The sequence below is a fragment of the Filicampus tigris genome, chromosome 5 (genome assembly GCF_054856515.1).
Source record: "Filicampus tigris isolate MCC_2025a chromosome 5, RoL_Ftig_1.0, whole genome shotgun sequence".
NCBI lineage: Eukaryota > Metazoa > Chordata > Actinopteri > Syngnathiformes > Syngnathidae > Filicampus > Filicampus tigris.
In genome coordinates, this window is record NC_141221.1 from 13,232,070 (window position 1) to 13,258,119 (window position 26,050).

The window sequence follows — 26,050 nt, forward strand, 5'->3', positions numbered from 1 at the left end:
TTCAGTAGACCTGCGAAAGACCCTTTGGATGGAGCTCCAAATCTTAGACATACGCAATACATCAAAACCGTCCGGTACATTCTGTCCTGTTAAATGTGCACGGATAAATGTCAATAACGGTTGTTTTTTTTCTCCCTGCTTTGAGCCCTGTAGCTTTAACAAAGATGCGGATTCATTGCAGATTTTCCCAATCCTTTATTCGTAGCTAGTTTTTAACTAAAAAAAACAGTGGTTAATGTCTATGGAATTTCAATTGAAGTGTTAACTCTTCACGTTGTTTAAATTAAATCCTCGCACATGAAAGCAGTGAAATCAGTAATAAGATCTGCTTTGCTTAAGCGCACACGCTCATATTTTCTTGCGGCATACTGTAAGCAGGATTTTTGCTTCTGTGTTATTGTATGTACTTTCCACTTGTTTATTTCAGTAAAGTTGGCACTTGTATGTTTTTTTTTCTTCAATTTGGACGTATTCTGCTCTTCCTTAATGTGCAGTGTTTAATTTGTTAGTTCTCCAAATGATGGACATTGATTTTGCTTGAAGATGTTTGTCTGTATTTATGTTGTGGACTGTATTTTTACACTTTTGTTAGTGTTTAGCTCAAACATTCATTTGATAGCTTCTTTGGCTTATTATCATCTATATGAATTTTAATGAGGTTGATTTTGACACGTACAAATTTTCAGTTTCACGAGAAGCAATTTATGATATGATATGTTGGATGAAATGGTAATGTGAACGGAGGTGATTGAGCTTCCAGTAAAAACGATGGCAAGTCAACTCAGTGCTGATTTATGTGGAGAAATATCTTCACATCAGTGTTATGGCGGTGTTCCCATCAGGGTTTAAATAAGGTAACTGTTATGTAATATCTTATATCCCCCTGGGGGGGGGAACAGACTGAGAGAAAACCTCCAGCAGCGCACGTACTATTGTTGGCCCGTTAATGTGTCTATGCAGCTATAAACGTGTCAACTTTCCAAATCTGTTGAATGATTAGCCAGCTTTGTAAAACCTTGTACATTTTTGTTGTATTGGTTTCGTTCATGCCTCATCACATAAAGCCATACATTACATAGAACTTGTCTCCGTGCCCTGCCGAAGTAATGGAAACCTATAATTGTCATATTTTTCTTCTCACTCAGAACAGGTAAACCGTGTTGTCAATTTTTGTAACTTTTTTCAAACTTTCTTGTAAATTATTACATCATAGGAGGGAGAGCGATCATTTCTTCAATGTCCTCTTCTCACATTAACTTTTTAACTGTAAAAACTGAGATGCTACTTCACAAGTTCCTAATGATTTTTTTTTTCAAAGTTGATACCCTACATTTTAATGTGACATCAATGGCAACTATATTACATATCTATTTATTTATTTACTTACATTTATTTTACCATGTGGGTGTGGCGGTCGACTGGTTAGTACGTCCGCCTCACAGTGCAGAGGTCATGGTTTCAAACCCGCCCCGGGCTGTCTGTGTGGAGTTTGCATGTTCTCCCCGTGCCTGCATGGGTTTTCTCCAGGTACTTTGGTTTCCTCCCACATTCCAAACACATGCACGGTAGGTTAATTGGACAAACTAAATTGCCCCTAGATGTGATTGTGGGTGCGGATGTTTGTTTGTCTCTTGACTGGAAAACAGTTCAGGCTGTACCCCAACTACTGCCCGAAGACAGCCGGGATAGGCTCCAGCACGCCCGTGACCCTTGTGAGGAGAAGCGAATTGGATAATGGATGAATGGATATTTTACCACGTACTTAAACTGTCTGTCATCTTCATTTTCTCTCCCTCCTGTTCTCGTATATGGTCTGACTCCGAAAAGAAAACAATTTAAAAGTGAGGGCGGAAAAATGACATATTTTTGTGTGTCTGAAAATACAAACATTTACAACATTTTCCACTTCAAAATAGTACCAAGGGAAACTGACCACGGCAACTGGAGAGGGAAAAGAGCAAGAACTGATGCAACTGGCGTCTTTGTTTAAATCCAAAAAGAAAATAGTGCTATAAGAAGAGCAAGGGGATTACATCAAAGATTTAATTCCTCACTGAGCACAAGGAGTAATATTCACACTGAGACCATGTAAGTTTAAGATCTCAATGCATGTCCAGTTTGCACATTTTATGCAACTTTCCCCCCAATCTCTTGGCAATAAGGGGAATCCAAGAACCGGAGCATGTTGGAACTAGAATATACAATGGAGGCCCATCACGCTGTCATCTCAGCGGGATTTGAAAGACTGACAGGCAGACAGGGAAGCCAGCGATGGCGACACAAAACAGTTTAGCTTATCACAGCTGTGATAACTCAAGTGGGCTGTAACAAATGACTTATTTGGTCATTTGGGCTGGAGGGCTTGCTGAGAACAGCATCTGCGCCATGTTGCTCCACTCCCGCATTTTGCCATTTCTCACAGACAAACTGGGTGGCTGGGAAAACATAAAGTGGAATTAAGCAACTTTTTTCTATGCACCACTTGCTAATCCATGCCGCATCTCCAAAAGCATGAAAAAATAATACCTATTTTGTATATTTGACAAAATCACAGTTTTTCCAAAGTGAGAGGCTGACGAGCTCGAAAGCGGAAGCGCGATGTCATTAGATGAACAACCATAGCAATGCTCAATGGGGAAAGTCTACAAAGCCACTCAGAAACGGACTCAGAAAGCGATATTTCGAATTTATCTGACGGGATCCAGGTGTTGAAAAGCTAGAGGAAAAGGAGGTTGTTGGCATAATGCATGTTGGACCGTAGAATGTACAAGCCAGATGTTCAGGATGATGAAAACGTTGTGCCCAAACGACCGGACATGGAGTAGAGACGACACCCACTGACATCAGAAGAATGATAAGCTAAATAAGCTACAAAAGTGACAAAATGGCCACCCCCAGAGATTGCTAAAAGGGAGTGGATTTTGATGCTTAACTTATATTCCACAAACGCAATATTAATCATATGTTTCAATTAGTGGGACTTCATCAAATATATTCTTGAAAAAAATATGTTTGGGTTGACTTCCCCTTTAAAGTGATGACAAACACTAGTTAGAAAGGGGCCCCAGTTAATTTCTACTTGGGGCCCCAACAGAGCCTAGAATAGTCTCTGCTTAAAAGCTGAATACAACTGAGCTGTAGAGTGAAGGTACAAGTGTACCACACTGAAAATCAATCACTGTTCAAGTCTATTTTATTTAAGGTCTTATCTTACCCTCATTAGCCTCTCGTGAGTAAATTACTCTTAAATCACTCTCAATTGTATTATTCAAATTGTGTATTTTTCTTAATAAACCTGAATCACTGTTGCAATTGCGTAAAACCTAATAGTCCACACAACCACATACATTGTCTACGTGCTGGCTGTTAGGAACAAGCCAAGCCAAGTCTCCCATTCAGCCAAGATGGAGGAGGGGGGTTCCAGAGAATGTGCCAAAGAGGAGCCCCAATAGAGCCACGCATGATGATGGGCTGATGGTAAGGGGAGTGGTCTCGACCATACAAGGCTTCAATAAAAGCCACTTGTGAGGACCTCTGAGGAGCCCAATCTTTCTAATAGCATCAAAGGCATTTGCTGCACCGAAAGAGAGAGGCGACAGCAATAATTTATAAAAAAATAAAAATAAAAAAGATTGAGAAGAAATTGTTAACAAAACCTTTTGTAATCATTTTAATTCATATTACTATTGAAGAGGGACTTTCGTGTGAAAAAAGACAAAATGACGAGTCTGCTGTGCATCACGATATTCTCCTTGGCCCTGGCTGGCAGTGTTTACAGTCAGTGGACAGGCACTCACACAACACCTTCAGGTAAGATTTCAATTTTTATCCTGTTAAAAATGTTGACTTTGTGATTTAAAATCATGAGTAAATGAGCCAAAGTGCTTCCACGCAGCATGAGGGTCACTGGACCAGAGCTTTCTGGGGTAGTAACACACAGACATTGGCTCATTGACTTCCTGCCAGCAGACCACCACATTGTGGAGTGACTCGGGACTAAATCACCCTTGTTGCCAGCAATCCTGAAGTCAGATAGAACCTCTCTCTACTATGTTGCTCGGTGCAACCGTCTGACAGGGGCCAATGTGTCTGGTTGGGCTACTGGTAGCTCTTCAATAGACAGTCTGCTTTTAGTTTTAGTCTTTTAGCTTTTAGTTAGTCGGTCAATTCATAGAATTGTCTGTTAGAGACAATAGGGGTGTATTTTGATGCCCGATAGTACCTAAATATCCATTTAAAAACAATAGTTTGTTCAAGATTGTGAAGCCAGCATACCACACTAAAAGCAAGTTTATTTAATGCACTTTCAGCAGCCCCAGCATGCTGACTCAGATGTCGCAGGCCGGATAGCCGGCCAACGTTTTGCTATTCAGAGTTGCCTGTGGGAGCGACAACACCGGGGAAGTAGTGAAGCTTTTTTGTTCGAACGTTGGACTTGTTCCCACAACAACCAGTGAAATGTGTGTGGTGGGGGGTGGTGGCTGCACTGTGCGAACGCGTTTGCACAGCTGAGACTAAGCTTAGGAGATCTACAATAGTGTATTACTTCTCATTGTTTTTAATTCATTTTGTATGTTGACGTGAATATAATTTACATTTGCTCATTTTACAGCAATGCTATAAATGGCGCAACCCGCAAAAATCATCCATTCAAACTCTAAGCTTTAATTTTGAAACTGAAATGTGACATTTTGATTTATTCTCCTACAGTGTATGGGCCGTTGTTGCTATACACCAATGAGGGAAAGAAAACTCCAAAAGCACTATGAGGATTTATTTTGATATTAACCAGGCGATTTAATTACTGCTCTTTATACAATAAAAATGCACTTTGCAAAGAAAATCTGCACCATCTTGTGAGCTACTCCCATTACCGCTAATGCAGAGCCTCCGGTGCAGCGCAGCGCAGTACGGGTAGCACTCTATCAAGCTTGTAAACAGTGCATTGTCCATGCGCTCACAGGCTATCGCCTGTCCTACACTTAGTGACTCACTCCTGCACTCAAAGCATTTTGGCAATCTGCCACGGTTAACGGGCATCCTGACGGGAGCCGAGTTAAGATTAACGACCAGCAGCCAAATGCACACAACCACATACTGAACAGCAGCCAAATGACTCTTTCCCTGTGATGTAATAGTCTGTTCAGTGTGATTCCCGCTGTGGGTGCTGCTCATTGGTGTCTGGGGCTGTGTTGGGGAAAGGGCTTGCTTGCTTGGAAGTGCCCTCAATCCAAATCCGGGGCTGAAGTAGTGTTTAGGTTACAACATCAGGCAGTGATGCGGCCACATTTAATGAATTATGAAGTAAATCTAACATGACAGGTCGGTGTGCATGGGGATTGCTCATACTGTCATGTATGCACCCATGCCACTGTGCTGTACCCACTTTCTATATTTGTGCTCATTATTCATTACAGAGAGCGTGCGCAGTATTGTAATTAGTGAGGGGATTTCGACATGCAGTGTTTGCCCCAGCTACACTTGTTAATTATTCTGCCATATTGACACAAACAGGCCAGCACCAAAAGAGAGAAAAGCTGCGAGTTGAAGTGTTCAAGCATCATCTGAAAGAATAGGCGGAGCCTGGTTACAAAGACACTGTCGTCCATCATCGCAACATCGTCACAACATATACATTTGAAACTGTTAGTATCTTTAAATATAAACGTTAAAAAGTGTTGATGATCTTTCCTAAAGTGAGCCAAAATAGACCCCTAAAAATGTATGACAGTATTTTTAAAGGTGCTACAAAGTTTGCGCTCCGCGTCAAATTTGACTCGCTAAAACGTTTTAAATTGTGGTGATGCCCTAAATGTGTGCATTTTTTATGGGACAGAGATAACAGTGCTCAACACGGATCTTGACACAATCCCATGAACTGTCTGTGTTCCCACCATAGTTGCACAACTTTCCGCTAAAACATGCACCTGTTGGTTTTTGAAGGGTGTGGGGAAATCTTGAAACAGTCAGAGTCCAGTCATGTGTATTTTTATGGGTGAAATTTACAATGGGGACATGGAAAATGAATAACATGTGTACAACTTTGAACTTCTTCATATGTAGGGGTTACATTTTTAATTTCCAGGTCGGTTTCGACTAATGGAATGTTGGTTGGATAAAGTTGTTACCTACGTAACAAAGAACAAGGACATGGTTCCAATCACTTTCTAATACAAATTCTTTTTTTTTATCCCTGGAGAATAGAGTGCTTTAAAATTCCAATAGGTATTGGCGGCAGCTGTTGAACATTTCGTTTTCTTATTGACACGTGATATATTTTCTTTCACAGGTGTGTTTTTCCAAGACGTCATTATGTTATAACTGTTTGACAATTCTCTCCATATTAGGCTAGCAAACGTGCCACTTGGGATTAATGGGATGATTGCAGTCTCAAAGTCTTTATTATGTGCATTGATTGCCATTTAGGTTTCCGTATTCAGTTCTGATGTTTAATCAACTTCTACTTTCTCTTATTACAAGGTCATTAATCAGTGTACTCGTGAGAATTTCAATTGGAATTAATTAGACATTCAAGCTGTTCAATATCATGACCAATGCGGTGAATAGAGCAAATTCAAATTACTTGCAATGGATCAGATTAAACTATATGAAACTATCCTGTTAGTTCATATTATCAGAATTCAAAGTGGTTTAGGCATATATTTTGTAACAGTTAAAACTTTTTAAGTTACCCCAAAATAGATTAAGATTAGCGTTACAGTTTGCAAAGTCTACATTGTGCATACAAATAAGATTTACAAATCCTCATGCCTAAACATGTGAATGACAATCACATCTGGAGAGTCCATTTTGACGTCGCCGTCATCTGTTCCAGGAATTTTCAAAACCTGGTTAGTCAATCGGTATCCCTCAGGTTTTAAGCACACCTCATGAAACGGGTACTCATGAAGAATATTTATGAGGCCTGGCAAAGCTTTCCGTCATTCCTGGCAACACAGACAAAAAAAAAAACCTCAAAGATGCTTGGGGTTGGTGTTTCCTATAGCTGTTCTAATACTTGGCATGTTTAGTGACTATAGTCAAGTTAGACATAAATGGAGTTTTGTAAAGCATGTTCTGGTTCAATTTGAGCCAGACTTAGTCTGGGAGCAGAAGTGTACATGACAGCTCAATAATAACAATGTAACAGCCGCTGAACAAAGTCCAGATATGTCTACTGTGTGGTCAGAATTAATCACCGGGCTCCTTTGGATACTTTTCGAGTGTTAATCATTTAAGTTTAAATGTGCATTAGGGTAGATTATCTACAAATGGGTTCAAGCACACATATGGCTCCATTTATTCCTTGTATGCCCAGTGAAGAAAAAGTCCAGATACAGTATGTCTCCAAAGTGGCAGAATAAAGTCGGCCTGCTGATGCTTTTTCAGTGTCAATCATTTAAAGTACCTGTAAAGTGAAAATAAATATCTCTCGTAAATTTGACACACCACACAGAAATAGTGTTGTTAACAACCCTACCAAATTTAAATGATTAAAAAAAAATACAAATCACCAAGTACCCCGCTGGAGCCCCGCTAGTCGCAGACGATAGCACCCGGGCCGGCCCACAAATCGCACAAATCAGTGTATATCTGACGGCAATTTCAACGTTTAAAAAACAAAACACAAAAACGCTAATAAACCTCCAATATGCATTTTCCATGAAAAACGTGGACAAATGGGTGAGAGGATACACAAAAACCCAAACAAGAAGAAAATAAATGAACAGGTGAGTAGTAGTAGTAGTAGTATGAAAAATCATGGAAACAAAACTATTGTTTCTGCTCACAGACCCCTTGGGCGTGTCTGCTGAAGGTGTGTAACTACACCTTGCTCAATTGTCAATCAATTACCACTTCTAAGACCTGGAAATATGTATGCTACTTTGTCAAGCATCTTTCTTATGCGTACACATAAGTAGATATTTGAGCCACTTCAAGCTGAAGTATATCCCATATGTTTGTCGCTGGGCTTTTCCACGCCACCCACGACTACAAAGCACTCTAATGCACCCACGCCAGCACGAAGTCCTTGTCCACACGCTTGCAGTCAAGACCTTTTTGTTCTATTTTAAATTCCTCCTACTCGTTCTTCCATCTTTCTCCGCACTCACAACCAACAGTGAGACACGCTTAAGTGACCACGCCAGTCTGAAGCCCGAGTCCACAAAATGACTGGCAAGTTAAAAAAAAAAAAATCCCTCCTCCTCACTCATCCGTTTTTCTCTGTGTGACGCGTGCGCAGTCACAGCCGACAATGAAAAACCACACCAGCGGACTATCTGGAAGGAAGATTGATTTTTGGGGGGGTGTAGGCAGAGCTAGCTAGTTAACTGCATGTCACAAATGTGCCGGTAAACGCTGAAGCGAAGGTGCTCAAGTTTTTATATTGTCAGGGAGTGGTGACTCAAGCAGTAGTCACTGGATCCATTTTAGCCATGCCTACAAAAAATATACATGTAATGTATGTAAATCTAGCATTTATCTTAAAAAACATCTCTGAATCCACTGAATAGGGTCTTGTGGAATATGAGTTAAACAGCAAAATCCACCCCTTTTTAGCAATCTCAGGGGGTGGCCATTTTGTCGACTGAAAATGACATCACAACTGCTCAAGGGCTCAGGTAATGACCAATCACGACTCAGCTTCAGAAAACAGGTCAGCCGTGATTGGTCGTTATCTGAGCCCTGAGCAACTTTGATGTTATCTTCAGTCAACAGAAGTGACAAAATGGCCGCGCCCAGAAATGGCTAAAAACGGGTGGATTAACTCTTATTCCACAAACGCAATATTTATCAGAATGCCTTGTTTCAACTAGTGGTCTTGCATAGAACATATTCTTGAAAAAAATATTTTGGGTTGGCTTTCCCTTTTAAGTCAGTATGCATTAGGACAGATTATTTATAAATGGTTTCAAGGATACTAGTGGCCCCAGTTACTCCCTGTTTGCCCAGTGCAGGAAACATTATGCATCCAGTATTCCAAGCAAAGCTCCAGCTCGGTCATTTCCCTCACAACATGTCAGAAATCTAAGACACACTGTTTCAGACCGACTCACAGCAGTTCCTGACTCCAATTACTAGACTGGTTCAAGGGCTGTACCTGTGGAGCCAGGGGTCAAGGGGTTGTGTACATCTGTCCATATGGTGCTTATTATTGCCTACGGGGTGGAAGGGCGGGGGGGGGGGTTGGGGATGGGTGGGGGGCTCCGCTGCTTTGCTGCTTCAGGCCCACTTATCCAAGACCTGCGAGGTCTAAAAATGGTGATTACAGAGGTTGTGGGAACCCTCGTCGCAGAATAAGTGAGCGACCATTTTGAGGGTGTACTGCTTGTAGCACAGGAAGAGGACATTTCGTTTGTTTCGTTATTTGTATGTGTTGTGTTTGTCATCAGCTTTGTTTATATCTGTTTTCACTCAAGTGTTTGTAGTTTTAACTCTCTCTCACACATTTTGGCAGATGCTTATTGACAAACTAAACATTTCTTACAATGTTGAACCGTCCTGTGTTCCTTTCTAGTTAAGGTGTTTGCTCACCTCGGAGGAAACGTTACTCTGCCATGTCGTCTCCCGCAAGAAAGCTTCAGCTTCTTTAGCGTGGGCATCCGGGTCAAATGGACCAAGCTAGCGGAGGATGAGGCCCTGAATGAGGACGTGCTGCTTTCCATGGGCTTCCACAAGAAATCTTACGGGAGCTTCGAGGATCGCGTCTACCTGCAGGAGCTGGATAGTGACGACGCTTCCTTGGTGATAACGGACGTTTCCATGGATGACGCTGGAACGTACCGTTGTGAGATCATCAACGGGATGGTAGACACCGTGCATGAGATTGGCTTGGAGGTGCAAAGTGGCCTCTCTGATGGTAAATTCATTTAGATCTCTATCCTGATTTTTTCTTTTTTTGTCATGTCTAAAATTAATTTGAATGAGTTTAGGCTAAGACAAAGTGTTTCTATCGAACATGTTCATATATCTTTCTCTGGTAGTTAAAAAAAGGGCTTAGTGTAGTCAAAGCGTACTGTAAATGGAAGGTGAAACCCATTTGCATCTTTCTGGATATCCATGCAAAACTTCTGATTTGCTTATCTGAAAAAAATGACACACTGAAAAATATCTACTGCTACCTTTAAGTCTACCGAGCAGGGAATGAAAAACTTCAAATTCCACACTGGCTGCTCAGATAAAGCGATATAACACCTTTCCCATCTGCTTAAATTGTCGAGCCATCCCACAAGAAATCACTCAGTCAAAAATCCATTATCAAAACAAATGACAAAAATGATGTGTAACACCCATAAATCAAATATGTTAAAGCAACACCGGGTAACGTTTCAGTTTTTGTTGATGCTGGCGGCGCCATGTGCCTGAAGTCAACCACAGCGGCGCAGCACATAGTGTCGTACTGTGGTGAAATCCTGAGCTCTCGCTCGATGTTGAAAATGAACGTTTTAACTTCATGAACCGTATGGTATCTCCTCTGCCACAGGTGTGGTGTTCCCCTACTCTCCGCCCATTGGCCGCTACAGCTTTACCTTCGACGAGGCTGTGCAGGCTTGTTTCGATCAGGATGCGGTGGTCGCCACCTTTGACCACCTATTTGAAGCCTGGAAGGGCGGCCTGGACTGGTGCAACGCTGGCTGGCTGGTTGATGGCACCGTGCAGTATCCCATAACAAAGCCTAGAGAACCCTGTGGTGGTGCCAACAATGGACCCGGCCTCAGAAACTACGGCAGGCGTGACAAGTACATGAGCCGCTTTGATGTGTTCTGCTTCGCTCGTCCATTGAAGGGTGGGTATTTGGTCTAGTTTTTTTTTCTTTGGGGGCTTAGCAAGTAAACATGAATTGGGTCCGCACTCCGCGCAAGGTAGTCCAGATACCAACCCAAGAATCACTGTCGTAAGATAGTCCTGCTCTGGTTGGCTGGCATGTCCCTCTGTGTGGTTTCTGTCAATATACACAGTCCTGGATGATTTTTAAACAAGGGTGCCCAAACCTGGTCCTCAAGAGCCCCTGTCCAGCCTGTTTTAGATGACTCCCACCTCCATCACATCTGATTCAGATGATCAGCTTTGTCAAAGCATGATAACAATCCTGAACATTTGAATCAGGTGTGTTGGAGGAGGGAGACATCTAAAACAGGCTAGATAGGGGCTCTTGAGGACCGGACTTGGGCACCCCTGATTTAAATGGTCACACTCAGCAAACAGACACTTAAAAATAAATAAATAAATAAAAAAGACTGGTAAAAGCAGAAATACGAATTCAATTCCAGTATTTAAATGCACAGACTTTAAAAATGTATTTTTAAAAATGTAAAAATGGCTTTTTACCGTTACAGTATATACAAATACAATACCCAGCAGTAAGGAGTTGAAAGTAAAGATATCTGTTTTCAAATGTAGGGACTAAAAATCAAGTCATGAGAAAAACAAACACTAATGTTGAGTACAGAAGCCTGAAAAGTCTGTATAAGTACTGTACAAAGTTTTGTACTTTATTACTTTCATTACTTTGATGGAGAAAGGTAAAACAGAATATAGGAGGGCGAGAGTGAGTAAACGGAGACATGAGAGAAATACATCTGGCCGGCAGATTTAGCCCACGTCGACCATAATTCATTGCTGTTCCGAGTGTATTTAAGGGCCATTTTGTGTTTTCTGTGTAATTCGTCACGAGACAGTCCCAACATTAACTTTAATTTATGGGACTGAAACTTTGTCCTGACCAAATGTTCCGATTCGTCTGCTCCACACAGGACATTTCTACTGGCTGACCCAGCCGGAAAAGCTCAACTTCGACGAGGCCGTCCAGGCTTGCTTCGATGATGGCGCAGAGATTGCCAAGGTGGGTCAGATGTTCGCCGCTTGGAAGTTGGAAGGCTACGATCGTTGTGACGCAGGCTGGTTGGCCGACGGCAGCGTCCGCTACCCGATCTCCAGACCTCGCAGAAACTGCAGCCCCACAGAGGCTGCGGTGCGCGTCGTTGGATTTCCAGACAAGCAACAAAAGCTCTACGGTGTCTACTGCTTTAGGCCTGAGCCCTGAGGAGCCCAGCCTAAGCCATGACCACCAAAGAGTCGCAACCAGAACCCCCAAAAATCCACAAAAAAAATTACCTAATCTTTGGATCTTGACAAAAATGAACATTGGAACACTTCGAATCTGTGATTACTTTTAAGAACCATTTACAGGCCATTATCATAACAAGTATTGCAATATCACTGATTTGACGGCGACAAGGAGTTGATTGATTCTTCTCCACAGAGTAATTATGGAAAGCTCAAGGTTTAGCGCTGCTATGATCACAGTGCAAACATTGAAACCGTCATTGGTTTCTTTATAAAACATGATAATACTTTGCAATGTATTCAGCAAATTTCAACTTGCACATTTACTAAAACTTGGCTTCAACTTTTGGTCTGCAGTTTACATGTTATATTGCATCTTCAACGCTGAACATCTTGTTTCACTTCAACCAGATGGTGCAGTAGTTAAACTTCTGATTTCACAGGTAAAAATGAATGTAAACAACTTAGACTGTGATTCCTTCTGAATAGAGAGCACCAATTAAATTTTTTACAACTTGTGCTTTTTTTTTTTTTTTTGTAAACACAATTACTCCATACTCTACATACTGTATAAATGTTCTTTCTTCCAAAAATAACAATTGATTGCACTTGCCAATAGTACTTGGAAATAATGTAGTCATGAGCTATCTAATTACCGGTAGTCATGGTTATTAATAATATTTCTCAGACAATTGTGTGTGGAAAAAAATTTTGTGAAAAAACATCATAATAATCCCAGTTAACAAACTTCACCTTTTACAAGTCTGGCATTCCAGAATCAGGAGTCAATCTGTTTACTGTGTATTCTCACACACATTTTCTTCTGGTCCATCATGAGTGTTTTACAGAGAACTTTATCTAAATCAGAACAATAAATGTGTCCATTTTTGTATTTTTTTTTACATTTACTTTTTTTTTTTTTTTTTTACAACTGCGTAATATTTTGAAATAACATTAAAAAAAAAAAAAAAAAAAAAAACCATATACACAGCTGATGTTTCACTCTGTGGAATTTTTCCCACAATCAACATTTGTTCGTTGAAAAACCTAAACAGGCAATTCTTAAAATAGCCAATTTAGAGGCCACACATTGACCCATTTCATTGAAAGGATTTAACGCCAAGCAACCCCTCAATGCACTTATGTATTCTTTGGCTTATTTTAATTTGCACTAGACTGGCTGGGAAGCCCCTCAAGTTAGACAAAAGGAACAGTCGTCTGTCTCAAAGGCAGTCTGTTGCAATGCATGGGAACGGGGTCAGGTTTAGGTTGCGACTGCAGTGAAATGCCAGCTAAATATACATATGTTGATGAGAGGTCCATTGATGCAAAGTCTACGTAAGACACAGAAAGAACAGGTTTAACCAGAAATATAGCATACTCACTGATGTTTTATTTTAAAAAAAACACGTGGTAGGACACAAACCACTTAGCCATTCTACATACAAAGAATGATTGCAATTGCAGTAGTCAACACATTTTACTTTTTGTCATCTTTGGTACCCTTCTTTAGTGGCCTCACAACACAAACAAGCCAAAGAAAACACACAAAAACAACTTGATACCTGTTGTTCAACCACTGGACGCTCACTCAGCTGTAGTCTTGCATGTCAGCCATGATGAAAGTTTTTATGCCACGTTTGAGGAATATTTTCCCCCAAATGTTGGTCTCAATCCAAATTGCATGGATTGTTGATGTACTATTGATTTAAAACAGCTAAATTAAGTGATCATTTGTTATGTTGAGGCATTTCACTGATTATGCATTTCAGTTGGAGTCAACCAATGGTGTTATTTCAAATGGCACATTAGGCCCAAGGCATAAAATATCACGTTTCACCTTAAATGGTTGAAGCGGGGCAAAAATGATCAATGCTGTCACTCTGCAAAGACCACAACGCCTGTCTTGAGCAATCAGGACTTGCCAAAGTGCATTTCCTTGAAAAAAAAAAAAATGAAAGGGCCTCTTTGAATCTCTCGAAGACCAAGAGGGAAAAGTTTTTCGTCTGCATTTCACAAGGTGAGATTGCAGGTCAGGGCTTCCAGGAGCTTAAATCACATCTACGTCTACCCGTAATGACAGAGCAGAAAACCCCAGCGAGGTCCACAAGAATTGCATTGGAGAACAAACTTTTATATGCACAGCTATTGACTCTTTGCACTATTAGTAAGAACATCAGGGAACTTTCTTAGATGGTTATGGAGGAATACCGGTGAAGGTCAATGTACCCAGAATGCTCTATTCTATCATAAGTGATTCATCCACATAGAAGCAGAAGAGGAGTGCAACATCAAAAGAAGAGCACCCTCACAATTAGATTCTCAAAAATCTGTGAGTCATTGATGCCCTTTGCCATTTTTATACAATTACCTATAGATGCCACAAGATGGCAGAAAGGCACTACTTTTGTCCAAATGAAACTCCCGATTTCACAAACACCAAGTTCGCATAGTGGAGTGTGCTTGAGGTTGCTCAGATGCTCAGGGCTCAGATAATGACCAATCATGACCCAGCTTCCTAAAACAGGTGAGCCGTGATTGGTCGTTATCTGAGCCTTGAGCAACTTTGATGTCATTTTCAGTCGACAGAAGTGACAAAATGTAATGTATGCAAATCTAGCATTAATCTTAAAAAAAAAACTCTGATTCCACTTAACAGGGTCTTGTGGAATATGAGTCAAGCAACAAAATCCACCAGTTTTTTAGCCATCTCCGGGGGCGGCCATTTTGTAATTTCTGTCGACTGAAAATGACATCCCAGTTGGTCAGGGCTCAGATAACGACCAATCGTAGCTCAGCTTCAGAAAACAGGTGAGCTGTGATTGGTCGTCACCTCAGCCTTGAGCAGTTGATGTCATTTTCAGTCGATAGAAGTGACTAAATGGCCGCCCCCAAAGATGGCTAAAATGGGTAGATTTTCCTGCTTAACTTGTGTTTCATATTAATCATATTACCTTGTTTCAGCTAGTGGGCCTGCATAAAACATATTCTTGAAAAAAATGTTTGGGTTGACTTCCCTTTAAATATGTAAAGTGAGCATTTCAGTAGTGTGTATGAGAGTGTTTTAGTATGTGAGTGTGGAAAAAAAAAAAAAAACATTGACTTTTGGGGATTTCACAGTCTGGCCCTTTGGGGTATGGATAAAACATACATACATGGACTCCAAACGTTCCCCATCACTAGTATCGAATCTTCAGCAACGCAATTATGCTGCAATAGCTTTGTGAATCAGTTGTCAGCTTCTGGAGGCAAGCCTTCTTACTCCATATGTTTGCTGTAATTCCGGAAGGTAAAGTATACCTCCTCAGGGCCTTTTCAAGCTTGTCTGATGTGTTTCTTCAGAACCAGAACAATAAAACAACATTGAAAGACATTCTGAGTGGATTTGTTGACCAATTTAAAAAACGATAATAAGAAACTGATGTCTCCTCCTGCCAGCAATGAAAACCTTGCACCACTTTAAAGAAGCAAAGGATTGATCAACAGTGCTACCTGCTGGTACAAGCACAATATTGTCTCACTTAAAGGACCACACTAGCTCTTGAAGCCATTTGCTCACTTTCTCTTATAAAATGAAATGTTACAAATACAGCATATTCATATATTCATTTTTTATTTCTTTGGTGAGTAAAAGAGAGGTGAACAGGCTGACCTCTTTTCAAGAAATAAAATCGCAAGCATCCCAGACATTCACAGTGTACCACAAGAAACAAAATGTTATAAATATAAAAGGATAGTATGTGCACATTAAGGCTGAGACGCTCACGAGGACATTCACAGACGACAAAATCATGTTTCCGGTTTTTTTTTAAAATGCATCCACTTGTAAATTATTACGTCTTTGGTACAGAACAGCATTATTGAATCTGATGGGGCCCGCCATATTATTTGGTCCGCTGATCGTATTAAAGATTGCATCATATTGGTCAACATCATCAGTGTGATTGTGGCTGGCATTGATTTGTCAGGTAAGTAAAATAGAAGCATTGAAGGAGACAAGCAGCATATGGGAAATAAATTATATGCATCTTAACTTAAACAGGTGGTACGTTCAAGTCTTTCGGAGCGTTTCACAAAATACATTCTCACAAAAACAGGCAAAGTGTAGCTCAGAATCAGCGGATGACAGCAAAATTCTGTGGTGTATACATTTAAATAACGTTATGTTTATCGTAAACATGCCATAGTAATAAGTTGTGCACATAAAATGCATATATTTTGCTACGTCCTTTATATAAAGCCACTGGTGTGCCTTGATGTCCATTGGTTGATGGCTTTATTAATGTGCAACATCTCTATCTGGGATGCATGGACCGTACTTTCAAAATAAAATTGCATTGATTCTCTATATAGAACTATGTTCAATAAAAAAATGTCTCAGCAAGACATCAAGGTCTGAGTTTAAGTTGGTACCTTTGAAAGCTGCCTCCACGAAATAATTGGTTCAAAATAGGTTTCATGTTTAACTGGTCGACAGTTATATGACAGCAGCACCGACTGCTTTGTGCTTTGTACTGTTAATCACTAACTATGCTCTGAAATGTCAACAAACCATTGTAAAAGAGCACGACGGCATACATAACGTAAGCGCTAGAAATTTACAACATATTTGTAAGGACCACTTATGGCGACTTTAAAAAGCTCAGGTGGAATTGCGTAACAGTCATGTCAGAATGTATTGGTATCGTTGCATATTGATATTTGACAACCTAAAAAAAAGGTTTTTTTTGCATTTCCAGTAGCCAGTTGAAAATATTTCTCCACACAGGCTAGAAAATAATGTCCCTCGATAGAAAAAGGCATCTTCTTTAAAAGTCACTTCCTAAGATTCCATTGTCATCTCGAATGCAGGTCCTCTTAGATTGTTTGTATTCCCTTGTGCTGGTTCCTTTTTTTTTTTTTCTTTTTCTTTTTTTTTTTTGCCACACAAATAATTGATTTGTCCAAGAGCCATATCACATGCTCTTCCGTTTGTGTTCCGGCTTATCTCTCCGTCCCCTGTAACGCTGATGGTGGAGGCGGAAGGCCTGCTGATCCGGCCATTGCCTAAAGTTGTTGATGCTGTACAGCCTTGTGTGCTGATGTTTCCGAAAGAAGCTTCTTTGATAGTTGGATGCTGCGATAAGAAATGTGAAAAGTTAGCTAGAGAACTTCCGATTGACTGTGAATGAATTCTTGCTCTACTTACGGTTCATGCAGGCGATTTTAGGAATGTCCCAATGTCCGTCGCCACGACAACGGATGGTTGGGTGGTGCCTCTGGATGTATCCTATGCTGCACTGGTACCTCACCAGTGAGTTGACCTCATAGCGTTGACGTTGTCTACCAAAGGTCCGTGCATTTTCCACCGGTGGAGGCTGGCTGCATGCCACTGAGGAACGCAAGCACCTTAATATGAAACTTGCCCACGACCAGAGGTGTGACAGTGGGAAATTCAGTGGCATTTCTGGAGTGTGTGTGATATGAGAAAATGGAAAAAAATAATAATAATAGTAATAGTGTGTTTGACTATCTTGGGATGTAACGATACCCAAATGTCACGATGCGATCATAATATGAACCACAAGATGCGATATTACGACAATATTGTGAGGAGGTTGGCGATATATAAAAAGCTCACGATATTGTTAATATGAAAAAAAACAGAAAATAGAAATAGGCTTGCCTAGTGATAGATTGATACAACAAAGGTACTGGCCCATGCGGGGATCAAACCCACCCCATTAACATCACGCTCTAACCAACTGAGCGAACTGGCCACATTAACCCTTTTTAGATGGCCCCAAAACTTAAACATAAATCGAGAGTACATTGCGACGCCGTAGAATATTACTTGCGCTTCGTGGGATTTCATTGACGCAGTAAATGTACTGGCCCGTACGGGGATCGAACCCGCGACCTTGGCGTTATTAGCACCACGCTCTAACCAACTGAGCTAACCGGCCACGTGCAGACCTCCCGGTTGCCCCAAAATTTAAACACAAATCGAGGGTACATTGCGACGCCATAACGAATATTATTTGTGCTCCGTGGAATTTCCATAGATACAATAAATGTACTGGCCCGTACGCGGATCAAACCCACGACCTTGCCGTTATTAGCACCTCGCTCTAACCAGTGTTTCCGTAGAACACAAAATGCTAATAAAATAAACATGAGCTGTTGCATGTCAATGTCTCTACACAATGCTAATGAGCTGTGGTCCTAATTATACAAATAGTTCAAATAGTACACTTAACATTAACCACAATGTATATGACCTACAATGACAGATGACACCTAATAAATACAGTTACATGTAAGATTAGTTTGCAATATTTATGCAATTTGTGGTACAAATGTAGAATCATAACAGAGTATTTGCTTAGGAAAAGGAAGCTGTGGTTTTAACACAATTATGTCGTCAATTAGCAAGACTACCAGTTAATGTTCACTACTGTGAAGAGATGGTACAAGAATGGAGGAATAACCTTACTTTTTTTTAAGCGATTCCAAAAATGTGACTATACCAGCCCTATTGACAGGTGAATGTGTTTGATTTGATTTGTTTGATACAGACTTTTGGGAACACAAATGGAAATGCCAAGTGGAAAAAAAAAAACACCGATCAATGTTAAAAAAAAACATTTGGAAAAGATCAGTGACATTATTTATTGTACTCTAGGCCTACTGTTATTATTGTTCTTTTTCCAAATGTAAAATATATAATTTATAAAGGTATACAAACAACTGGTACTGATCTTCATCAGATGTTGTGCATTGACTTTGTGTGACATTTACCTGTGCCCTTCTTGCAAGTGAAGGTGAGGTGGTAGTTGCACGGAACATCATTCCACTGGCCGTCCTCATGCCATATCATCACCACACAGTCCTCTCCTGCAGTGAAGAAACTGTCGGGCTGGCTGGGCCTCCAGTATTCATAGTGCTGCAATTCAAGAAGCACAGGGCGTATAAGGCATGATGTCATGCAAAGGAAAATACTTTTCATTGAGTTGTGATTTTCCTCAATGCCCACAAGAGGTCGCCTCTGCCTGAAAAGATGGGTAGGTGACTTTTTGATTGAGGGACCCCAACAAACCCTAAATCACTTTTAAATAACCAATGCACAAAGGGCAAAAATATGCCCTTGTTGTAGCTATGCTTCCCTGGGACAAAATGTAACTGTAGATGACCTACAAGTTATTCCTAAATATTATTTGGTGGGGGGGGATGCCAAATGGCTTTTTTCTTGTCACCAGCCCTCTTGATGATCAAGTATCAAATCAATCAGATAAAATACGTTTTTAATCTGCCTTTTTGGGGTATGGTTTAGCTTCCTTGTATTTATTTTAAAAAAATTGACATATTTTAAATAATAGCAATTTACCTGTGAAGTTTTAATTCTTAACATACACACAACCAGGAGAAAAGAAATGTGAGCAACATGACTCAAGATAAGTGGCATCATCAAGCTCAAGGCTCTGACCATAGTTATAGGCCTGCCTAGGGTGAGACTTTGCTTCTATTTTTCATATTTTGTCAATGTTTTCAGCCACAACGGAGTGTCTCACTTAAAGTTACGCAACCCTGTATCAAAGGTTCCCATGTTTTAAATTATACAGTAGAGCCAAGTTTGTTCTTGACTGTTAGCAGAGAAGCTAATGCAGCTAGCTAGCATGCGCACTTTGTCAAAAACTCTAACACAAGCATTGATTTGTGACCCTGTTACTGCAATCATCTTGCAAGGGAAGAGTCACCATGCATTAACTAAAATTAAATTGCATTTAAATAAGATATAACTGCCTTTATTCAATTGTAGAGGATTTATTCAGCAATACCTTTGCAATGTTTTTCAGGTGCCTCCGTAATAATTACAAAGAGTTATTCAAAATTATTTGTGCCTAAGTTGTCCTCCAATTTTGGAATGACTCATGGCTTCAAGACTGAGACGTAAGACAAGACCACATTTTGAAAAACACTTTTTGAGCATGATTTTCAAATTAAACCTCAATTGCACATAGTCGGGATCCATGTAAATGGCTGCCAGACTTAAGCGTTGACATAACATGACATCACACAGTTTGCATAATTAGCATTACAAATGTTACTCCACAGATGTGCTGCTCATTTACACATTCATACAACATACACACAGCTGTAGTGCTGTGGGGTATTCGACGTGCAATTGATGCGACCTGCAGTCTTTCAGCACATTGTGGGTTCAAACGACGTCTTCAAAGGTGAGACCCCCCTCCACACTTTAGCCCCCCATGCATGCCCTCACACACATCAACCCCCGACCCTACTACAAGTCTTGTCCCTGGGCCGTGCTACTCTGTCATTAGGCTTTACAAACACAGCCACTTCCTGCTGGCCTCGCTGCAAAGGTAACAAATGTCATCAGCTGCACAACTGTGCACAGCAGGTCGCTATCTTCCTCAAAATAATCAAACAAACTCTGATCAGCCACACAGGTTTACGGCACCAAAAACACTTTACTCTCCTTGTTTTAAAACTTCTAAAATAGTATTAGGGCCATATTGAAAATGCTTTCATAAAAAGTGTGAAAAATACAAAGAAAAAAATTGCGAATAATCATGTCCATTCAATTTAAAACGTCAGAAATGTGTTGATGTGACAAATGTATTTGTTTGTCAACACTAAAGAGTAACTAGGCAAGGATCCACAACGGTCCTTACCTTAATACAGATGTACTTTACATTAATCGTGCACCATATGATGACCTAATATTAGGACTTTATTTTTCTAAGATTGCCACTTTTTTTACTTTATTCATGAGCGTCTAAAGCATTTTTCTTGGAAAAAAAGTTTCACTTAAAACAGTATGTGCTACTCATTCTCCCTCTAGTGGTACACTAAGGAATCACTGAATTAAATGTTCCAAATGTGAATTATTACAGTGACTTAAAATTTGTTTTAATCCAGTCCAATATGTTTGTGAAGTACGGGTCGGCTATATTACATTTTTAAGTACAATGCGGTTGCTGTTTGTATTCCAACATTTATTTTGATTTTTGTATTTAACTGATGTGCAATACATTTGTATGTAATATTTTTTAAGTACTGTTTTATTGATCTATTTATTTACTTTCCTATATTTAAGTGTGGCAGTTAAAATAGTGCATAATATTATTGGCTTACAATAATATTGGATATACTTTTAGGAGTAACGGCTACATTTTTGATTAACACTTAAGCCTGCTATGCTACTGTATTTTAATGTTGGTCACATTGGAAAAGAACAAGTGTAAACAAGTGGAGTATTTTTAGCCAATCTGATTCCAATGGGTGAGTGTGACCACCCATGCAGACCCCCCATATTGTTTTGTCCATTTCTCTATCTTTCTGCAGGCGGGCACAGGTGCTGTCCATCTGTGCTGTCTTACTGTCTGGTGGCCCTTCCACCAGCGAGTGTCTGCCTGCTCCGGGAGGGAGGGATTGGGGGTTGTGGGACACTAAACCATACCTGTCTACGCTTGCCAGACTGCACCCTCCATCTCCTCCCACAAGAGTGTCATTTATACCCTCATCACCCCTCATCTGAGAAAGGGTCTAATAGGTGGCTCGTGATTATCTTTAAAGACTATCTGTTGAATAATCTTTGAAGTGTTGACATAATTCCGTACAGCACTGATGCACTTGGCAATTAGTCACTTTCTTGTCTAGTGACATGTATACCCAACGGCTTCCGTTACACACCAGAAGTGGCAAAAGTTTTCACTCTCTGTACTTAACTCATTCACTGCCATTGACGTATATACTTGTCTTTACACAGCACAGCCCTTCAATCCCAGGAATTTATTTATATTTTTTTCACATTTTTTCAAACACTAGGGTAAAACAGGGTCTGAAAATGTCCGGCAGTGAATGAGTTAAGCAAAAGTACAGATACAAAAGGGAAAAAAAACTCTGCTAAGATGTACATGAGTACCAGAAATGTACTTACATGCTGTACAGCAGTAAAGCGTCCAAATTACATATTGTTTATCGGCATTTACATGCCACACCCATTTTGAAAACTTGAAACTATGATGAAAAACGTCCAAATTACATATTGTTTATCGTCATTTACATGCCACACCCATTTTGAAAACCTGAAACTATGGTGAAAAACTTTGCACACAATTAAGTGCTCGTAAGAGTGAAAAAAATTATCTTAAATTTCGCATGTTGTTGCTTTTTTAAAAATAAGAGATAGCTAGGGTTTGTTCACCTTTTATGCTATTAAAACATGTTGCTGCAGCTATGCTAACATGGACTGACACACCAATAACTGATAAATTAGCTCATATAGAGTTAACAACTGAAAAAAATAAACCAAGTTTATAGTGCACGTGTTTTTTCAGATAAGAAGTTCATGGTTTTTAGGCTACCCTGCTAAAAAAAACCCCACACAAAACAACAACAACAACAACAGTATAGACCACCATGGTTTTGTTGTATTTTCATGCTGGTCTTGCTTGTGTCACTAGCAAGACCAGCAGCAAAAGCAGCCACGATTAAAACACCCAAATGTTTTGTCGCTCGGCAACCCACTCACCAACTGAGCCACAGCCACCCAGCATGTTGTTGTTGCCCTGCAGGTAGCTGGTGACACCAGCAAGACTCCAGCTGGTCACCAGCTATCGCAAGATCTTGGCAATGCATCAGCAACATGATGGCCCTGCTGGGTGGCCGTGGCTCAGTTCATAGAGAGTGGGATTCACAGTGACAGAAGGTTCAAATCTTAGCTGTTTTGTTTTCTCTTTTGGGACTGCAAGATCAGCACAAAAACTCAACAAAACCATACTGGTCTATGCTGTTTTGGCCGATTTGTCTTGTCTTGAGATAAGAGCAAATATGGTCATTTCCATTCATCACAACAGGGAAAGATGATTTCAGATTTGAGCGTTGTCATCAAACAAATTAAACACGTATCTCGGGGCACAACTGTTGTATGGAGTAAAATGTTACAACAAAAACTAATACTCAAATAAAGTAGAGATATCTAAAAAAAATATATCGTCGCTCTCATGTGAAAAACACTTATCTCCATTTTTTTTCATTTTCTTTTTTTTTTTACATGAATGGTGTTTCTGCGTTACAGACATCGCATTAATGTGAAAATTAAAAAAGTTTCCAAAATTGGAGATAAGTGTTTTTCCACAGCACAGCGACGATATGCTTACTACTTATTAAGCTGGTTTTCCCGCGTTGCTGCTTTTTACGCACTCTGAATGCCTTCTTCATATATTGTTAAGCTCACATGGGAACACTTTCAACAGCAGAGAACTTCATGAGAAAATCAACAGTGCCCCCTAATAAAGGGTGTTCTTCCCTACATGACTGCATCTGTCATTGACATGACGTCCAAATATTTAGACTGTCGCTGTGCCATGTTTGTTGAGGGGGAGAAAAGAACTGCGTGAGAGAACAAAATATCTTACCGTGGTGCTCCCATCACTCCAGCGGAAGTCACTTTCAAACATTTTATCATTCAGACCAATCCACTGGTAGTCATGCCCAAGACCTACCAAAGAGAAGGGGGTTGAGGGGGAGGAGGGCAACAGTATTGTTCAGGCCTGAATCTACATTTTCAGATTTGACTGAGTATACTGTGCCTTTCTGGCTTACGGTTGACAAACTGTCGCTCCTCATGGGAATGGATGCTGGTCAGGTGAGCCCCTTGCATGCGACAATCTCTCTCTGCTGTATCCCAATTTCTTCTGTTTGGGAAATACTTGTAGCACTGGCCCTGAAACTTGTGCCAGCCATATTCACACGCCTCTGTATCTGCAAGGAAAGAAAGCAAACGGGATTGAGGAATACACAAGTATTTGAGTTACTCCTATCCATGCAAGTATCTCTTTGACTTCACCCAGGGATAATGCCTGACCCTTGAGGCTTTCTGTATCTCTAGTTCGTACTTCTGATCAGGATGATAGTTGGAGTGTTCCTCTGTAAGTATGTTAAGCGCTTGAGTAGGTAAGAAAAAGTGAGGTCAACAGGGTATGTGACCAAAAATTTGAGGTTTTGCCCATCCTAAACTGACTACACAGTGCTATTGATTTATATCAGACTGATGGCGATCCTTGTGTCTAAATATTATCAATAAAATCCACATTGTTAGTTTAACTCCTTTCATTTCAGTGCAATTAAAAAAGAATACAAAGGCAACTATCTCTCTGGGCCGCTGTTTGAGCAAGCACTTCTAAGACAGCAGCTGCACAGAGTACACAATCTGAGTGCAATTCACTGATGAGTGATATCTTGCAAAACACATCGCAGAGAATAGACACTCTCCTAAAGTGCCTACACACTACTTCGAACTCTTGTTAAAGTGATATCTTCATTAAATTGATGAATAGCTGGACGTGATACAAAAAGACTGTGATATATGATTATTGTATTAAATTAAAAACAAATGCATTTTACATTAAAGACCCGGACACACAGCGGAACCAGTTGAACGTGATATATGGTTAAGAAATCACGCTATCGACGGCTTTGAAACAGAATAGAGGATGGTAATTACCACTCGATTTATGAAATTAAAAATAGTGCTTCTCTTGCACTGACACTTTATTTTTACATATTTGATCGAAACAGTAAATAATGATGTGGCCTGTGTGAAAGCCACATCCAAGCCCTCAAATTCTTTTGGAATTATGTATATCTGCTACAGGGGCTGAGATATCAATTATTTTGTCAGAATTTCCTGGAAGACTTCAGGTTTTAGAGGGTGATTCTAAAGTCGCCCTTAGGTTTTTGAGAGATGTTTCGCCAGGCGCTTTCGGCCTTAAACTAGAAGCCGGTCATTTGACTACTTATGCTTTACATTTGACGATGTCTCCCCGCCATATCACCTGCTATTTTGGTAGGGAATGGCCAATTTACAAATTAAAGTTATCTACTTGTAGCCAGCACAGTTGTTTGTCAAATATCCCCCAGATTTATCGTTCAGTAGTTGTTGCAAAAAAGTTGTAAAAACCCCTGGGCGTTCTAGTGGGTTAATATAGCGATTTGGTTGAGAACATTTGTGAACTGAGGTTTCACTATATCTCTTAACAGTCCTTTGCTCTGCTGCCACTTTTATTTTGTGCTCTGAACTAGAACAACTGTCTTTCTTGAATCTGTGCTTGAAACTTGCTTGAAGACACATGCAATGACACTCCCCCCCCCCCCCCCTAGAATGTAATGTAAAAATGGTGCGTTCGCCAAAACATACCCTCCTCACAAAACAGCCCAGAGTAGCTCGGGAGGCAAACACATGTGAAGTGAGGCACCCCATCAACACATGTACCTCCATTGCGGCAAGGGTTGGATTGGCATTCATCAATGTCTACACAAAGAGATTTATTATTTAGAAACCACAGAGCTCTTCAAAAGTTGATTTTTACAGATAGATATTTTTAAGACAGTTTCCTACCTGTTTCACAGTGGTCACCGCTATAACCCGGTGCACAGCTACATGCTTGGATGCCGCCACTCATGAGGCAAGATCCTCCATTCAGACAAATGTTTTCAGTACATGATTCAATTCCTGAAAAAAATAAATAACATTTGTTTAACGAGGGTATGTTTAATGGTATTTGTTCATAAACATCCAAAAAATTAAGATGCCTACCAGAAATTTCAACAGTCTCTCCTACAATGGTGTGCCCCAGGTCACGTTCTGGAAGCAAAGTTGGGTCCTCCTCTGGGTAATGTGATTCTCCTCCAGTGAGCGATGGAGGTGCAGTTATGTCACTGTCTAGTTTGTCATCCTTGCCAGAGAACGACTGAGTGGGAGCCAATGATAGTACATTCTGGCTCTGAGTTTCAGCTGGTGTCATTGCTGTGAACTCTTGGTCTTGTGGGTGTATTGTAGATCTTGCTGTCTTGTCTGCATCCTCCTCTATCCCAGTGCTATGAACTTTAGTTGACTCCACCTTTGATGCAGTGGAGGTAGCATCTACCTTGAAGACTGTCTGGATTTCGTTTGATCCTGGATTTGTTGTGG

At 40.4% G+C, this 26,050-nt stretch overlaps 2 protein-coding genes and 1 non-coding gene across 3 annotated transcripts in view; 1 reads left to right on the top strand and 2 right to left on the bottom strand.

Annotated features, from left to right (window-relative positions):
- Positions 1-3,554: 3,554 nt before the first annotated feature.
- On the top strand, positions 3,555-15,442 carry hapln1a (hyaluronan and proteoglycan link protein 1a). The gene is made up of 5 exons (XM_086032115.1): positions 3,555-3,810; positions 9,521-9,862; positions 10,487-10,789; positions 11,757-14,537; positions 14,631-15,442. The coding sequence occupies exons 1-4, from the start codon at positions 3,720-3,722 to the stop codon at positions 12,044-12,046; spliced, it is 1,026 nt and encodes a 341-aa protein (XP_085888241.1). The 5' UTR covers positions 3,555-3,719; the 3' UTR covers positions 12,047-14,537; positions 14,631-15,442.
- Positions 15,443-15,665: 223 nt separating this feature from the next.
- The window catches only part of vcana (versican a), a 36,173-nt gene continuing 25,788 nt past the window's right edge, over positions 15,666-26,050 (bottom strand). Inside the window, exons 9-16 of the mRNA XM_086031497.1 lie at positions 25,676-25,979; positions 25,478-25,591; positions 25,277-25,390; positions 23,683-23,841; positions 23,496-23,578; positions 18,850-18,994; positions 17,258-17,440; positions 15,666-17,185 (exon numbers count right to left, since the gene is read on the bottom strand). Of these exons, the coding sequence (XP_085887623.1) occupies positions 17,025-17,185; positions 17,258-17,440; positions 18,850-18,994; positions 23,496-23,578; positions 23,683-23,841; positions 25,277-25,390; positions 25,478-25,591; positions 25,676-25,979 (1,263 nt within the window). The 3' untranslated portion in view covers positions 15,666-17,024. The remainder of the gene's footprint in view (positions 17,186-17,257; positions 17,441-18,849; positions 18,995-23,495; positions 23,579-23,682; positions 23,842-25,276; positions 25,391-25,477; positions 25,592-25,675; positions 25,980-26,050) is intronic.
- trnai-aau (transfer RNA isoleucine (anticodon AAU)) lies at positions 17,941-18,014 on the bottom strand. The gene has a single exon. It is a non-coding gene; the product is annotated as a tRNA-Ile (tRNA).

Coding starts and splice junctions, on each gene's coding strand:
- hapln1a (XM_086032115.1), top strand. CDS start 3,720: ATGACGAGTCTGCTGTGCATCACGATATTCTCCTTGGCCCTGGCTGGC. Junction 3,811..9,520: donor CACTCACACAACACCTTCAG/GTAAGATTTCAA, acceptor GTTCCTTTCTAG/TTAAGGTGTTTGCTCACCTC. Junction 10,790..11,756: donor CTTCGCTCGTCCATTGAAGG/GTGGGTATTTGG, acceptor TGCTCCACACAG/GACATTTCTACTGGCTGACC.